Raw genomic sequence first — 17,771 nt, 5'->3', positions numbered from 1 at the left:
ATCTCAGTCCTGAAGAATCAAACCAGAAAGTTGAGTTTTGAAGAAATAGTGTTCCAGTAGGAAACTTGAAATCGATATTAGGTTCTAGTCTGGAAAACATAAATTCAAATCTGAACTGATATAAGAAGTGAATCATCAACATAACCAGAAACATAAGCTTCAGATTCAAGAAATCAGAAAAGTGAAGTAGTTGATCAGTACTAGGATATTTGAAATTGCAGGGAAAAGAAGTAGATGAACTGACTTGTAAATCAATGGAAGAAAAGAGAAAAGAAAGGAAGATATGATCAGGAATCCTATTGGAATATGTAATCCAGAATACCGTGGGTGTATTCTGGTCTTTTTGTCCAGAATATCGTGGGGGTATTCTGGTCTTTTTGGGGTAGTTTTATTCTTTTTATGTTATTAAGTGTAAGTCGGCTATGTGGGTTTTAGTCCCACATCGCCTATTTTAGTCTCTTGTAACTTTTCCTTCTATTATAAATAGAGGGGCTTACCTATCAATTAATACAAGCAATTATTTTCTCATTCTCTCTTTTCTAGCCCACGATTCTACCATCAAATCCCAACACTACCCCAGCTTGTAATCTCACCAGGGTTCACTAGTGAATCTTAAAGCAGTTAAACACTCTTGAATCCACAAGAGTCAAGAATCTTGGTGAGATTACAAGAGACTAAAATAGGCGATGCAAGCCTAAACCCACAGACCAAAACAACGCAAAGCTGCTTCTTCTTTATTTCTCAAATTCGTTGGTAGGGCATAGCATTTACATAAATTCCAATAAACTTCGGAGTATGGCTCAAATTCAGCCTAAAACTCCTCCAGCCAATAGCTTACTTTGGAGGTGGTCTTAGTGGACTAAATTCTGTATAAAATAAGAAAGAAACAACTGAAACAAGGCTGGACTCATAATGACCTAATCCAACCTAACTAAAACACTTTAATAACAATTAAAATAAAGAAATAGACTTCTTGAAAACCCAACAACTTAACTAAAAAATCCTGTATTTCTACCTCTACCTATATTTTAGGCCCATTAAAGTGGTCTATTGTTGCGATGACAGTAGGTCGAGCTGGCGAAGGGTGATGTAGGCATGTCCATGTCGAAGGAAAAAAACAACACAAAAAATGTAAGCGAACTTGGCGCTTGGCTAGGTGTAGGATTGAGCGAAGGAACCAGTAGGGATAAGATGAAAATCCTTTGGACCAAAGGCCCAACATATTTGTAACACAACGACGTTTATTTCCATTAAAATAAACCCACTTTTGTTGATTTATCTGTATCAATATGAAGCTTTTTTTTTTTTTTTTTTCTTTCAAAAAGAGCTACATCAAGATGGTATAATTAGAAGAAGCAACTTCATAAGTGCCAACAAGCAACAGTACCTGAATAGAAGAAAACCAACACTACCTTTGGTCATGGGTTGTGGTTTGGTGTAGTGTTTGGTTATCCTTGCTCTATGGTTTGAGATTAGAAGAAAAGGAAGACTGAAAGATGTTGAAGTAAGAAGTTTTGAATCAAAATTGAAAACAGCCCCAAAGTGGTAGCAATCATACAAAAAAGTGGAAATTATTTGACATATTGAAATAAGTAGATTAAATTCTACTTAGTAAATAAATTTCTTTTACTCCTAATCCACAAGGCACGGTGGAGTTATAATATAGTGATAGAATTAAACTTAAAATAAATTGCTATCCATGCTATTGACAGCAAGTGGTGGAGTTCTAATATTGCTATATAAGGTTAGCTTGATAGCATAAGCATTTATCTTGAACCTATATATATTAGTTGTAAAATTCATTTTGGGTGGCTGTTTTATTGTGCTCCTAAAATGAAATATTTGTTGTTTCAGTAGTCTGGTTGAATTTTTGGTGAAATTCATTAACTGTTTACCTAAGTTGAATAAAACATTATAATCATAAATTTGCGTTGATCATTTGGTAGATTATGAAATGAAAGCCTTAAATTTTCCTGTGTTTATTATTTAATCTTTACTGGGCTCTCCTAAATTGAGTTCTCCATTTTTGCGCAATCCACTTTAAATTCATCTCATGATCCCTGGTTTTCATACCTATAGTCTCAAAACCAATTCAAAGGTCTTAGCCTCTTAGGTTTTTTGGATGAAAACTGATGAAATCAATCTTGGGAATTGGGAGAATGACTTGTGTCTAATGTGATACAGGCCAGCTTTATTTATAATATGTAGGAAAATATTCTGAGTACAAGACCAAAATACCCCTATAAGACAATTCTATCCTTGTACCCATATTACAACACTCCCCCTCAAGTTGGTGCATAGATATTAATCATGCCCAACTTGCTAACAATAGTACTAAATAACTTAGTGCTTAATCCCTAGTAAGAACATCAGCAAGTTGATCATCTGAAGGAACAAAGGTAATGCCCATCTGACCACTGTTAAACTTCACCTTGATAAAATGTCGGTCAATCTCCACATGCTTTGTTCGATCATGATGAACAGGATTGTGAGGAATGCTGATTGAATGCTGATTGTAGACTTACTGTCAGAGTACAATCGCATTGGCATCTCCACACAAATTCCAAGATCTTGCAATAACCCTTGGAGCCAGAGAACCTCACATATACCCTGGGCCATTGCCCGAAAGTCAGCCTCTGCACTAGGACAAGCTACAACTGCTTGTTTCTTGCTCCTTCAGGTGACAAGATTTCCTCCCACATAAGTACAGTAGCTAGAAGTAGAATGCCTGTCGTCAGGGGATCCAACCCAACCAACATCTATATATGTTTCCACTTTCATGTGACCATGAGGGGAAGCCAAAATCCATTCCCAAGTGCAGCCTTCAAATACCTCAATATTTTATAAACAACATCCAAATGGGTAGAGTACGGGTCATGCATGTACTGGCTTACCGGATTTACTGCAAAGACATTATTTGGACGAGTATGAGACAAGTAAATAAGTCTTCCCACCAATCTCTGATACTGCTCCTTGTTCACTGGTTCTCCTTCTTTTGGCCGGAGATGACAGTTTGGTTCAACAGGAGTTTCGGCTGGCTTACATCCCAGCATACATATTTCAGTTAATAGATCCATGGTGTACTTTCTTTGAGATAAAGAGATTCCTTTGTTAGAATAGGCAACCTCAATACCCAGGAAATACCTAAGTTTACCCAGATCTTTGATCTCAAACTCAATGCCCAAATTTTTTTTCAACCACTCAATTTCCTCCTAGCTATTCCGTGTGATAACTATGTCATCTACGTACACGATCAACATAGTCACATGTGTGGTAGTCTTCTTAATGAACAATGTGTGATTTGCATTGCTTTGCTTGAACCAAATGGAGACCATTGCTTTGTGAAACCTACCAAACCACGCTCGAGGAGATTGCTTTAACCCATATAGAGCTCAATTGAGTTTGTAATGTAGCCTTAGATAGGAATAATTCCCACTAGGAACCAGTGTATTAGGATCCCCAACAAGGCTGACCGATTGGGTTAGGGTTTAGTAATTTAGGGCAAAACTAGGGTTAGGGTTGGATGTTGAAGAAAAGGTTTATAGGGTTTTAATGGGCAGGTGTAGGGGGTTATTAAGGGTTAAAAATAATAGGGTTTGGAGAAGTTTGAAAATCTGCAATTTTAGGGCAGAATTATCTATCGGGTTTGGGTTTTGGGCTTTTAATGGAGTATGGTGATGGAGGGGTTAGGGTAGGAATTAGAGGCTGTAATTTGGGTCGAGTGTAGGAGGGGGTGAGAAGGAGGTTTGATGGAAGTTTGGGGATGATCAGATGGCTGGATGATAGTTGCTTGAAAATCAAGCTAGGGTTTAATGATGGAGTTGCAGGTTTAATGGAGGGAATGGAAGGCTGATCAGTGATCTGATTGGGGTCGATGGAAAGAGGGGAGGTTTAGGTCAGAGGGCAAGGAGTAGAAGGTATGAACAGAAACTTAAACAAACTTCCTGGTTTTGAAGAATTCAAAGGCAGCAGCTTGAAAATTGAAGAAACCTCCCGATCTTCTCGATGCAAGGAGTCGCAAGAGTCCACCCACCCTATCCACCTTGAGATCCACAAGGATGTAATACTCAGAGAGCAATGGCAGCAATAGCAGCAAGCTTGACAGCAAAATTTGATTAGTTGAACTGTGGGGGAGCCTCCCGCGTTTAAGCTTTATTTATAATCAAAACTGAACCAAAATCCTACTCAGATTAGGAGTTGTAATCCTAATCTGAATTCTAATTACAAACATAACAATCAGACTTGTAATCCAAATCTGATTTAAAAAACAAAGCAATCCTCCTAAAAGAAATCATGGAGGGAAATAAAAGTCAAATAAAACAGCTGAAATAATTAACGGCCAAAAGACTAATTTGCCCTTAATTAAAGTACTTGAAAAAAACTAAGTATAGAAGGCTCCAACGAAAAAACAAAACAGCAGCCTAGGTCAAGGCTTCTTCTTCCTAGTGCTTGGACCTGCATCAGCTTGCACACCTTTCCCTGAGTCCTCTGAGAATCAAAACCTGGTGGAATGTCCATGTAGACTTCTTCAGCCAATTCACCATGCAAGAATGCATTTTTTACATCACCTTGAAATAAGTCCCATCCCTGATTGACTGCATAAGACAGGAGCACTCTCACAATATTCATCTTGGTCACTGGAGCAAACGTCTCCTGATAATCAATCCCATACGTCTGGGTAAAGCCTCTAGCAACAAGCCTGGCTTTATATCTCTCAATGCTTCCATCAACTTTATGTTTAACTGCAAATACCCATTTACACCCTACAACTCTCTTTCCAGGTGGTAGCTAAACCAAATCCCACGTGTTATTTTTACCTAGAGCTCTCATCTCTTTCTCCATAGCTTCTTTCCAATCCGAGTGTGCTATTGCCTCCTACCAAGAGTTAGGGATAGAAACAAAAGACAAAAAAGCAAGAAAGGTCTGAAAACTAGGAGACAAAGACTCATAGGAGACCACATTAGATATAGGATGATGAGTACAACTACGTTTACCTTTCCTAACAGCAATTGGAAGGTCCAGAGTAAGATCACTAAGAGGAGTAGAGAGTTGCTTACCAGTAGGAACAGAGTCAATAGGACTTGGAATCGTTTCAGTCAATTCTGTGGGCGAGATGGTTATAGGCCTATGCTGCTCTTGTTTCCTCTTCCTGGCAAACACTTTAAGTGGGTTATCTCCCTGAACCTTATTTTCCTGACCTGGATGAACCGTGGTTCCTACCGGCACTTGAGTCTCCCCCTAAATAGGAACCACAATTTGGCTTTGATCTTGTTCCTGACTAGTAACCCCATCTTCAAGAACAAGAACTTCCTCTTCTTCCCATGGCTGCCTTATAGTAGGAATACACTGAAGGACCGCTTCACTTTGAACAGACTCCCCTTGAAGAGGGACAGGATAGAACAGATTCCTGGAAAACAACATCCATGGACACAAAAACTTTCTGGGAAGAAGGATGATAACATTTATATCCCTTTTGGGTGGCAGAGTAGCCCAAAAAATATACAATGGAGACCCCGAGGATCTAATTTCCCATGGACATGATGATTGCAAACAAAAGCAACATACCCAAAAACTTTAGGAGGAATAGGAAAAGTGACATTTCCAAGGAGGGACTTTGATGCAGGTCCAAGCACAGGAAGGAAGAAGAAATAGTCCTAAGGGACTGATTGTTGGAGCCTTAGAAGAGTTTTCTTTTCTATACTTAGTTTTTTTTTTTGAGCTTTTAGATTGAACCGGTCCAACCAATGGTCCAATTTAAGTGACTCTTTCTTATTGGCTGATTTTGTTTTATTTCTATTGGCTCTTAGAGCATCTTTTAATTTTTGTCTAAAACTATGTTTTATTCTTCCCCTCCACGATTTTAAGAGGGTGGAGCTGTTTTTTAATTAGGAATCAGATCTGGGATTCCAAATCCAGATCTGAATATGTGTAAGGCCTTTGGCCCTTTTTCAGATTATAAATAAAGCAATCGTGGGCAGGCTCCCCCACTATTCTGCATTAAAAAATTTCTGCTTTCAAGCTTTGTTTGCTGCCATCGTGCTGCTGCCTCTGCTCCTCTGTGAGTTCTTACATCCTTGTGGATCTCAAAGTGGTAAAGGGTAGGTGGACTCTTGCGACTCCTTGCATCGTGAAGATCGGGAGGTTCCTTCAAGATCTCAAGCTGCTGCCATTGTTCCTGCAATACAGTAAGTTTGAACCTGCACTTTATTTTATAACCTTCTTCTACCTAGCCATTATCCTTCCCTTAGACCTAATCCACATTCCCCTCCATCCAACAAGCCCTAATCTCCATTAAACCTGCAACTCCTACCTCAACTAGGACTCCCTCATAATTCCAGATCTGGCCATCAATTTCGAACCCTACTTCCAGCCTATATACCCCAAACCTCTCCCTACACTCGACCTTAAACCCAGTCCATAATCTCCACTACAAGTCTACAACCCCTCCATTCCTCCACCCCATTAAACCTAAAACCTGCAACTCGATTCTTCCAGGATTGCAGAATTTTAGAACCTTTCAAAACCCTATTATTTATATGTCAATAAAATACCCTAGGCTTGCACATTAAAACCCCATAAACCTCATTACCATTATTCAACCCCAACCCTAATTTTGCCCTAATTAGCCTAAGCTGTTCCAATCGACCAGCCTTTTATCCTTGACATTGCTGAGTTCGCATACAACAGTTCCGTGAACAGGACCACCGGTCGTACCCCTTTCGAGATTCTCCTTGGGATACAACCCCACTGTCCTATTGATCTTATTCCCTTACCCCCTCAAGCTCGGGTAAGTGTGGAAGCAGACGAATTCCTCCGCCATATCACTGAAGTGCACGCTGATGTTCGACGCAAGATAGCACTCAATATGGATCACTACAAGACCACTGCTGACAAGCATCGCCAGTTCGTTGAGTTCAAGCCTGGAGACATGGTCATGGACTCATGGTACGGGTGAACCCAGAGAGACACCAACCGGGTGTCAACAGCAAACTCCATCCAAAGAAGATGGGTCCATACAAGGTGCTGAAACGTATTGGACCCAATGCTTATGTTCTAGAGTTGCCTGCTGATATTGGCATCAATGTATTCAACGTGGCTGATCTTTATGTGTACACGGGGCATCATTCAAATGATGGTGATTCGGAGCACATGTTGCGGCTGCCCCAACTGAGGCCACCTACTGAAGATGTGATCGAGGAGGTCCTAGACGACATGCATAAGACCACTCGACATGGCACTGGGTATCATTCTTTCCTTGTCAGGTGGAAAGGTCGCCCGCGCCAGGATAGTACTTGGATCCATGCAGATGACTTCAAGAGGCTTGACCTCGAGCTGTATGATCGATACATGGCCTTCACCCATTCATCGGAGATGAATGTTTCTAAGCCGGGGAGAGCTGATGCAGGTCCAAGCACAGGAAGGAAGAAGAAATAGTCCCAAGGGACTGATTGTTGGAGCCTTAGAAGAGTTTTCTTTTCTATACTTAGGTTTTTTTTTTGAGCTCTTAGATTGAACCGGTCTAACCAATGGTCCAATTTAAGTGACTCTTTCTTATTGGCTGATTTTGTTTTATTTCTATTGGCTCTTAGAGCATCTTTTAATTTTTGTCTAAAACTATGTTTTATTCTTCCCCTCCACAATTTTAAGAGGGTGGAGTTGTTTTTTAATTAGGAATCAGATCTGGGATTCCAAATCCAGATCTGAATATGTGTAAGGCCTTTGGCCCTTTTTCAGATTATAAATAAAGCAATCGTGGGCAGGCTCCCCCACTATTCTGCATTAAAAAATTTCTGCTTTCAAGCTTTGTTTGCTTTCATCATGCTGCTGCCTCTGCTCCTCTGTGAGTTCTTACATCCTTGTGGATCTCAAGGTGGTAAAGGGTAGGTGGACTCCTGCGACTCCTTGCATCGTGAAGATCGGGAGGTTCCTTCAAGATCTCAAGCTGCTGCCATTGTTCTTGCAATACAGTAAGTTTGAACCTGCACTTTATTTTATAACCTTCTTCTACCTAGCCATTATCCTTCCCTTAGACCTAATCCACATTCCCCTCCATCCATCAAGCCCTAATCTCCATTAAACCTGCAACTCCTACCTCAACTAGGACTCCCTCATAATTCCAGATCTAGCCATCAATTTCGAACCCTATTTCCAGCCTATATACCCCAAACCTCTCCCTACACTCGACCTTAAACCCAGTCCATAATCTCCACTACAAGTCTACAACCCCTCCATTCCTCCACCCCATTAAACCTAAAACCTGCAACTCGATTCTGCCAGGATTGTAGAATTTTAGAACCTTTCAAAACCCTTTTATTTATATGTCAATAAAATACCCTAGGCCTGCACATTAAAACCCCATAAACCCCATTACCATTATTCAACCCTAACCCTAATTTTGCCCTAATTAGCCTAAGCTGTCCCATCGGCCAGCCTTGTTAGGTGATCCTATTACCCTGGTTCCTAGTGGGACTGCTCCTACCTAGGACTACATCAGACTTTTATTATCCAAGACACGAGAGGGCATCCTATTAATAAGAAAGGTTGCAGTGGTAACATCATCCTCCCAAAAACGTACAGGGACATTCATAGAAAAAAGTAAGGACCTAGCAACCTCAAGAAGATGACGGTTTTTCCTCTTTGCCACTCCATTTTGAGGTGGAGTATCAACACAGGAGGTTTGATGGATAATCCCATGGTTAGAAAAATAAGACTGAAAGGTCCCAACAAAGTACTCAGTGCCATTATTTGACCGAAGAATTCAGATTTTGGCATCAAATTGAGTAGTAACCATATTATGAAGGGTAAATTACATGTCACCCTTGGTTTTCAAACGAAACTCAAATCATCCCCTGTATTAGACCCCAATATGACAAATTAGTCCCTACTGTTAGTTTTATGCTGTTAAGTTACGATGTCAGCCAGTTAAATAAATTTAAATCCCTAAACTACCCTTGACATCCAAACATAGATTTTGAAGGGTAGTATTGTAAATTTAATCCTAATGTTTTAGTACAATGGTAAAATAGTCCTTTCACACCAATAACTAATAGCAGACTAACACCGTTATTGTAGAGGGGGACGAATGAGTATTTTAAAAAACCAGGGGGTGATGTGTAATTTACCCTATTATGAAAATGTTTAAAAATATGGAACACATCACTTTTCTGTTGCATTAAATACACCCATGTTGTCCAACTATAACAATCTATAAATGTCACAAACCAACGATAATCGGAAGATGGAACCACATGGGTAGGGCCCCACACATCAGAATGAATTAAACTGACTGGAAGCAAGCTATGTTTATCTGAAATAGGATAAGTATGTCTGGTTCGCATTACAAGAATGCAAGCATCACAGTGAAAATTGTTTAAATTACATGACTTAGAAAAAGTAGGAAATAAAGTAACAAACTAGAAAGAGTTCTTAAAGGTGGGTGTCCCAATCTGCAATGCCAAGTGTGCCAATCAGCAAGAGCTTTGGAAGAAGATCCTGGGAGAGAAGCCACGGTAGATAATGCAGTGTGCTCTAACAGGTACATGCCACCTTCCATCTTACCACATGCAATCGTACTGCCCGTTTCCAAGTCTTGAAATACACAGTGAGAAGGAAAGAAAGTTACTTTACAGTTTAGCTCACGTGTGTAATACTAATAAAGGATAACAGGTTAGTAGAAAAATGTGGAATATGGAGAACAAAAGATAATGAAAGAGAAGGTGAACATTTAATAAAGCCCTTTCCTAAGATGGGTGAAAAAGAGCCGTTAGCAACCCGAACCTTATTATTACCGGCTAATGGATAATATTGGGAAAAAAATGAAGGAGAACCCGTCATGTGGTCAGTAGCTCTAGAGTCAATGATCCAAGAAACCCGATTTGACAGAGGAGCTATGACCACAAAACTCCATACCTAAAGTGGAAGATGTAGAATGATTGGAAGAAGGGGCAGCAGTGGCAGAGGCAACACTGGCATGGGCCGAAGGTGCTGAAGTAGTAGTTTCCAGCCTAGACATCAAATGACGCTGGTGACTCAGCTCATCTGTAGAGAGAGGTGTATCAGACGAAGTATCTTCAGTTACAGATTGATGGGCAGCACTTCCTCCAGATCGTGGTTGACCACGCTGATGAGATTTGGGTGGTCGACCATGTAGCTTCCAACATCTATCCTTGGTGTGGCGTTCCTTACCACAATAGTCACATTTCACAGGAGATTTACCAGGCTGAGCAGTGCCACGAACAGGAGCCCCACTAGACCCAAGGGTAGAGGCCAAAGCACCCTTGGTAGGGGCCGTATAAAGAGCAGCACGCTCTATAGGTGGAGGATGAACCATAGCTTCTCGCCTGCTTTCTTTTGAAGGCACAATTGCATAGGCTTGTTCAAGAGTAGGAAAAGGATCCTTATTCAACACATGAGAACGGATCTGTTCATACTCCATATTTAGCCCGACCAAAAAATATAATCCCAAAGGTTTTCTTCCCACTTGCGATAAGCTATAGTGTCAGCCTGGCATGTAGCAGTACATTTCCCATAAAAATCCAAAGTCTACCAAATATCCCTCATGGTATTATAGTACTGGCTGAGAGTAAGATCCTTCTGTTCCATCTTATGAATCTTCCTACGGAGTTCATAGCACTGGGCAGCATTGCCAACTTTAGAATAGGTTTTTTTGGCAATACTCCATACATCGGATGCACTCTCTAGTAGAAGATAGCATTGGGAGATTGAAGGTTCAATAGAACTGAGAACAAAAGACATCACAAGACACTCATCGATGTCCCATTTATCCTGGGCCTTACCAGCAGTAGTAGGACGAACAGATTTACCAGTCAGATGTCCCATCAAACCACGGGAACCAACCGCAAGCAAAACAAACCTCGACCACATGAGGTAATTGTTCCATTAAGCTTGATAGAGTTAGTCTGGACAGTAGGGAAAGCCTTTTCACGATGCACAGAGGACGCTCCTTGTCCAGAAGAGATGGCTGAATGTTCGTCATCAGACATGGCTGTTGATGAGAAGGCAAACTCACAAATCGCACTTATAAAATCACCACATAAAAAAATCCCCCAAAAAAGGAGATTTAATTCATAAATAGAGGATGGAAAAAGACCATTGGTGGGATACACTCACCATCAAGGGAGAACGAGAGAGGAAACCTGGGAAAGAAACCCTGCCGGTGGTGGAAAAAGGTGGTGAAGGCGGAAAGGTGTGGAGAGGTGGAAGATGGCGGAAGGTGGCTGTGCCGGTAGTCTCGCGAAAGAGAGAGAGAGAGAGGGTGAGCAGAGAGGAGAGCGAGGCGGTAGTGGTGAGGGTGGAAGTGGTGGTGGTGCTGCGGTTTGGTGAGGGATAGCGGCAGCGGTAATGGTGTGCTCAAGCATTAAGGCACGAAACCCTAGGTTGATTTCTCTTGGCTCTGGATACCATGATGAAATCAATCTTGGGAATTGGGAGAATGACTTGTGTCTAATGTGACACAGGCCAGCTTTATTTATAATATGTAGGAGAATATTCTAGAATGTGTTCAAGACCAAAATACCCCTATAAGACAATTCTACCCTTGTACCCATATTACAACATAAACCTCCCTTTATTTGTTTTTCAATCTTAAAGTGAACTCCCATAAATTGATTTTGTACTCATGTGAAAAGACTCCCAATCTGAAATGAGCACAATAGGCTATAACGGAATATAAACCCAAAGCAACAAAACTAAAAGAATTTCAGTGAATCACGTGTTTCATATACTTTCATTTTGGCAGCTGAAATGAAATATTTAATATATTTTTTTCCAAAACAAATATATGATTGATAATTTAGAGTTTTATTGGGACTAAGTGAGAAAAACAACTAAAGTGTAAAATATGGGATTATTTGCATGATGTTTTTACATCATTTTATGATATCCCAAATATCTTCCAGTTTTGTGTACTCCTTATCATTTAATAGAGTTTTCTGTATTTTATCCAAAAAAAGAAAAGAGGACATCTGGTACCTTTTTTTTGATAATTGACATTTAATGGATTTATCTTTATATATGTTCACGTTTTGTTGCAGAACTCTTTCCGCATCTGCTCCACATGGTCTTGTTTTATCCATGATGTTTGCTTTTAATCACAATTAATTTCTAAAAGCATAATTTGGTATAAACTTTATATTTTTTTTGGACCACCAATTTCACTGTCCTCACATGCCTTATCCATAATTGAAGCACATATAGGTTATTTCTAGTACTATGCCTTACCCACGATTGTATCTCATATGCATTTGGATAATTGGATCTGCATCTCAGTGTTCCTTGGCCAAATATTTCAGGTCTTTCTATGTTCTTCTGGAACTTGTGGCCATTTCTATCATCCCTATTGTGTTGTAGAACTGCTCCATTTGGAGGATAGAACTTATGGGGAAGAGCTTCAGAGACGGATTGCTGCGGGTGAAACATTTACTTGTCCCATCCATAAATGCATTATTTGTAGACAGGGAGAAAATAAGGAGGTTGAAGAACTACGGTTTGCAATTTGTAGACGTTGTCCAACTGCTTACCATAGGAAATGCTTGCCTAGGTACTCCCCATTCTTTTTTACATTTCCTATTTGCTTTTTGAGAAATTTGACTAGAAAAAGAAGTTTGATATACTGAAAAGTAGGTGTTTAGTCTGAAGAGACTAGAGTGCCTTTCATTATATATGATATTTAGATACTCATGGACATGGGAATTTTATGGAATTATAGTGAAGGGATACTATTCTAGGGATCATCAGTTGTGCCTCTAATTTAAGAAGAATGCATGGTTGGTAGGTGTATTATGTCAAGAACAAGGTAAAAAAGATAAATATTGATGCAATACAGTTGTGATGCAGACAGATATTCAAAGTATATGAATCTGACATGCAAACAGGTTTAAGGTTGTACTGTTATATGTGATGAGCTAATAACAAATCTTAACAATGATTACAAAATATATTATGTAATTAGAACAAAAAATTAACAGGGAGAAACAATTTGGTTGAAGAACAGAGCACAAAATTGATATTAAGTTGGATCTGAGAGAGAAGAAGAGAATGGAGCGAAGAGATACTGGCCGTTATGGGACTGTGAACAGTACCCACAAACAGTACGTGAACAGTACCTGTGAACAGTAAAGAGAAGTGAGGAGAATAGATGGGTAGGGGAGAAAAGCTCACAGCTCAACTGTGTAATCTGATGGGGCTTAAATCCTTACTCAAGAGTTGTGTTTGAGTGAACTTCAAACAACTTTAAACACCTAGATATAGTCTAACAGAGATAAACAACTACTAAGTAACATAATGGATTTAATCAGTAACACTAACTAGATTAGCATTAATGAGACTACTCTAGGTAAACTACTGGACTAAAACTATTTTACCCCCAAAGACTAAGAGGGCTCAACGCCCCCACATATTAGAATGCTAATTTAAAGGACTAAATTCATGGACTCCCTATGGACCTAAAATTTAAGCCTTATAATTGTGCCCATTACAAATAAAAACATTTAAAACAAAAGCCCCTAACCAAGTACTATCAAAACAGGCCCTAATCTTGCACCGTAACTGCATTAGGTTGTTTAATAGAAGTTTATAGGGTTGCTTGTAGTAATGGGGTTGGGTTTCTGGACAATATTTGCAGTGTGATGTTTTGGATGATTTGATTTATGTTTTTGGCTGGTTGCTTCTCTTCATTGTTGAGAATAGCTTGTACGTCAATTGTAGTATGTTTCAGTCCAATGGGGGAAAAAGAGCCACAACCCCCCCCCCCCCAAAAAAAAAAGAAGAAGAAGAAGAAGAAGAAGAAATTTCCATAGGAATCCACCTAAAATTAAATTAATCCACCTCAACATCATGAATCCACATTGCAAGAGCATCAAAACTGGAAAATCTTTTTGCTCTTGGGTGCTTGGTTTTGTGCTTGCCTTCTATGGACTCCCCTCTATCTTTTTTTATTGTTTCCAGCTTTTCTTTGGCTACAAGCTCTGCTCCTGTTGGTTGTATTCCTATGCTCTACTACGAGCTTTAACAAAATCAGTGGTCTAGGGGTCCTATCATGATTTGGACCATAAAGACTCATAGTAACTGGTTTTCGAAACCTTAGACTCTCAAACAGAAATAAAAATGACTAGATCACCCAATGTTTTATATGACTTCAAACTGTAGCTTCATATCACTGATATACCCCTGTGACCATTAGTCTAAGAGTTCTGAAAATCTATTGACAAGAAAACATGTATTAACCCTATTCTGTCAGCTGAACACTCCACTGTGACATATATTATGACCCTGAAATGAAACCAGAAGTCAACAGGCAGTTGACTTCCCCCTTCTCTCTGATGGAAGTTGTTTTTTCTTCTTGAATTTTGACCTCTCCCTGTATTCTGATCCCCAGAAATTTATCAGGGAAATCTCTTTTGAAGCTTTGGAGGAAGAAAATATCATGCAAAGGGCTTGGGAAGGTCTGCTTCCATATCGCATTTTGATATACTGTTTGTAAGTATTCACTTCCATATGTAGCTCTGTATTGCCTTTTTTTACCCTCCAGAACTTTTGATTGTTTCCTTGCAACTGTTTTGACTAGGAAACATAAAATCCGGAAGGACATTTTAACTCCAAATAGAGACCACCTTATATTTCCTCATTCTGAAGAAAGGGATAAAAAAAGTTCACAAAACTTGCATTTAAGTAAGGGGAAAGTTGTGGCTGTGGAGGGAAATGTGGCTTTTGAGGACCCAGCTGCAGGAAGAATTACTGGAAAGAAACGAAAACATGTTGGAAATGTCTGCTCTGCCTTAAAAAATGGTGGGTCTTTGAAAAAAGGTGAGAAATCATTTTATGGATGGCGGGTTGATTGCTTCAAGAAACCTAAAGTAGCTGATGCCTCCCGAATGTCTTTGAAAGACAAAAGTAGGTGCCTCCCAACGAGTGTTAACAATTTTTTTTCAGCACGTCAAAGCAATGAATCTTCAAGAGAAAAGCAGTCAAATTTACTGTTGAAGAAGTCAGAATCAGCAAAGAAAATGCAGCAAGAATTACCAAGGAGTTCACTGAGGGAGCGTATTACCAGTAAGCTTGTGATCAGAAATTCCAGTAGCTTTAAGTTAAATTTACTGCTGAAGCAGTCAGAAGCAATTAAGGGAAAGAAGCAAGAAGTACCTTGTCGTATGCTTGGAAAACCCATTCCCAGTAAGCCTGTGATAAGAAATTCCAGTAGCTCAAAGCCATTAGTAGATGCTGACATGATAAAAAGGTGAAACTACTTGCTTTGTCCATGATTTGACAGTTGCAATCTTCTTCTTTTCTCCTTAATGGACATTCATGAGAAACAGTGCTTAAGTTGCAACCCTTGGTTAGATTTTAAAGTTGGGAAAAGGCTGGGCACTCCGCAAGCTAGCGCTTCTTGTGTCTATCTCTCTTCCCCCCCCCCCCTCCCCCTTTTGTAATGACCCCCTGCCCCTCCTGTATGATGCCCCATTCTACACCGATTGGTGCTGCCCGCGGGCAGTGTTCCTATCCCTCTCCTTTTTGTAATGCTTATGATTTGGGCTTCCTTTTCATATTCTGAATTTTTGTGTTTTAAGGCAGAATTTTGACTTTAAAACAACAGTCGGCATCCTCTGTTACATCCAATGAAATCGAGAAAAAGCCTAAATGTCTAACTTCTACTTACTTCTCAAGCTCTGACACTCGCAAGTTAATAACACAGGGAAGGGTGGAGGCTTTGGTTCGGGTAAATTATTTTTATTTCAAGTGGGAACTACAGATATTACTAAAAATTCTCTTATGTGGATTTCTAAACTGTGGTTGTTATAGTTATTCTATCTGTATTTGCAGGCTGTTCGAAATGGTTTAGAAACATTGGAAAAAGGTGGCAATATTGCAGATGCAAAAGCTGTTTGTGGACCAAAGATTATTGACCAGTTAATGAAATGGCGGGTATTTCCTCATTTTCAATTTGTTCCATAGTTGTCAAGGCGACTAGGCGACCCAAGGCATTGGAGGGGTAACGTCCTAGGCGTGCATTAATGCCTATATGTAATATAACAATGATAATTTTATATATATATGTTTATATGCAACATAGAAGCCATATCAATGCAATATGATATAATCATGCTAGTAATGGCCTAATATGAGAAAACCAACATATAATAAACAAATCATGGGTTAAATATAAGCTTAAACTCGTGAAGTGTCAACAAGGCAAGCTTTCTCCTTGGACCCAAGAAAGAGCCTGGATGCCTAGGCGGTGCCTAGGCAACACCTTGACAACTATGATTTGTTCCCTCATGCCCCGTCCTTCACTCCTTCCAAATGAATCATACAATGTTAATTTTATGTTACACATTGTATGTTATCCTCTTCTTAAGCGTCCTTTGCTGCTCAAGAGACCTGAATTGTCTTGGCAGCTACACATCATTCCATTCTGTTGAGAGCTAGAGCCTTTTCAATATGCTGATGAGGCCAATTTGTAAAAACTTTGCTGTACCATATGGAGAAAGAGTTCATGTCCTAGATGATACCTCATGTTTAGCCTTGTAAAATGATGAACTTCCCAATCTGGATAGCCCAACTGATTGGCCACTTCCTGGATTAACCATGTCAATGGTTGACAGTTCCATCAGCCAAATGAGATGTGTACTCCACGATGTATTAAACCTTCTCCGCATATTGTTAGCCATTGAAGTTTAGTTAGAACTTGACTGGAAAGGGGACTTTCTTTTCACTTCTTTTTTTTTTTTGGGGGGGGGGGGGGTGTTGGTGGTGGTGTTGAACTGGGCTGTAAGTTACATGTGGAAAGGGAGATATCCATATTAGATGTGTACTCCATGATTTTTTAAACCTTCTCCGCTTATTGTTAGGCATTGAAGTTCAGTTAGAACTTGACCGGAAAGGGGACTTTCTTTTTGTTAGAGTGTGTCTCGGTTTGGGGGTCCATGGGTTTCCATGGACATTTGTACCAGGGGATCATAACTAAGTAGTTTAGCTAATGGTTAATTATCTTTCCTATTGTAAATTGACTTGTTAGGCTAGTTAAAACTTTTATTTCTATTTTACTTTATCTTTGTAATTAAGTCTTTGACTCTTAGTGGGCTAATACTAAGAGTCAGGTTACTAATCTATATAAACTGCTGCTCACAATAGGGAGGTTATTCCTCTATCGTCCAGCTTTCTCTTCCACCTCGATTCTCTCCATTCTCTTCTTCTCATCTCTGTCTCTAATTCATGGTATCAGAACTCCTTCAATAACCAGTAGCAACATTCGATTCTGTATTTAAAAGTCTAGAAAGTTCTTATTCGAGGATTGCAGCAACCTATGCTGCCTAATATCTATTTCAGGCCCTAGTTGATGGTGATAAACTAGGGTCTCTACTACCTATTTATTGGTTCAGCTTGCGGCAGTTCTGGATATTTTTTTTGGAGGATTGTCAAGATCTTCAATTACTTATCTGGCCAGCGGATCATTCTCAGGTTTTAAGGGTTGATAACCATCATTGGAAGTCTACTTGATCTGGTCCTGAGCCGATCAGCCTTGGTGATTTTATATTATTGCTGTTCACCATCACTCCATGTGATACCCTGTTTTAGGGTAGGTTTCAGAAATTTTGATTCTCAAATTACTTTTGATCTATTCAGCAGATCTTCTTGTGATTTTGAGGCATTGTTTTCGCTCAATATTAGCTTCTTTGATCCAGGTTTGGAGCCAATCTGAGCTCCTGATCTTTGGTAACATACTTTCTCCCTATCAGCCTGCGATACCCTGGTTT

General features: G+C 39.7%; 1 protein-coding gene across 1 annotated transcript in view; it reads left to right on the top strand.

Annotated features, from left to right (window-relative positions):
- LOC122658277 (protein ENHANCED DOWNY MILDEW 2-like) overlaps positions 1 to 17,771 on the top strand; it is a 41,831-nt gene that overhangs the window by 1,547 nt on the left and 22,513 nt on the right. The window contains exons 5-9 of the mRNA XM_043853199.1: positions 12,312 to 12,559; positions 14,407 to 14,496; positions 14,585 to 15,253; positions 15,589 to 15,733; positions 15,838 to 15,939. Of these exons, the coding sequence (XP_043709134.1) occupies positions 12,312 to 12,559; positions 14,407 to 14,496; positions 14,585 to 15,253; positions 15,589 to 15,733; positions 15,838 to 15,939 (1,254 nt within the window). The remainder of the gene's footprint in view (positions 1 to 12,311; positions 12,560 to 14,406; positions 14,497 to 14,584; positions 15,254 to 15,588; positions 15,734 to 15,837; positions 15,940 to 17,771) is intronic.

The sequence above is a fragment of the Telopea speciosissima genome, chromosome 4, assembly GCF_018873765.1.
Source record: "Telopea speciosissima isolate NSW1024214 ecotype Mountain lineage chromosome 4, Tspe_v1, whole genome shotgun sequence".
NCBI classification, from domain to species: Eukaryota; Viridiplantae; Streptophyta; class Magnoliopsida; order Proteales; family Proteaceae; genus Telopea; species Telopea speciosissima.
The sequence above is the reverse complement of the archived record's forward strand: the minus strand, read 5'-3'. Positions and strand labels throughout refer to the sequence as shown.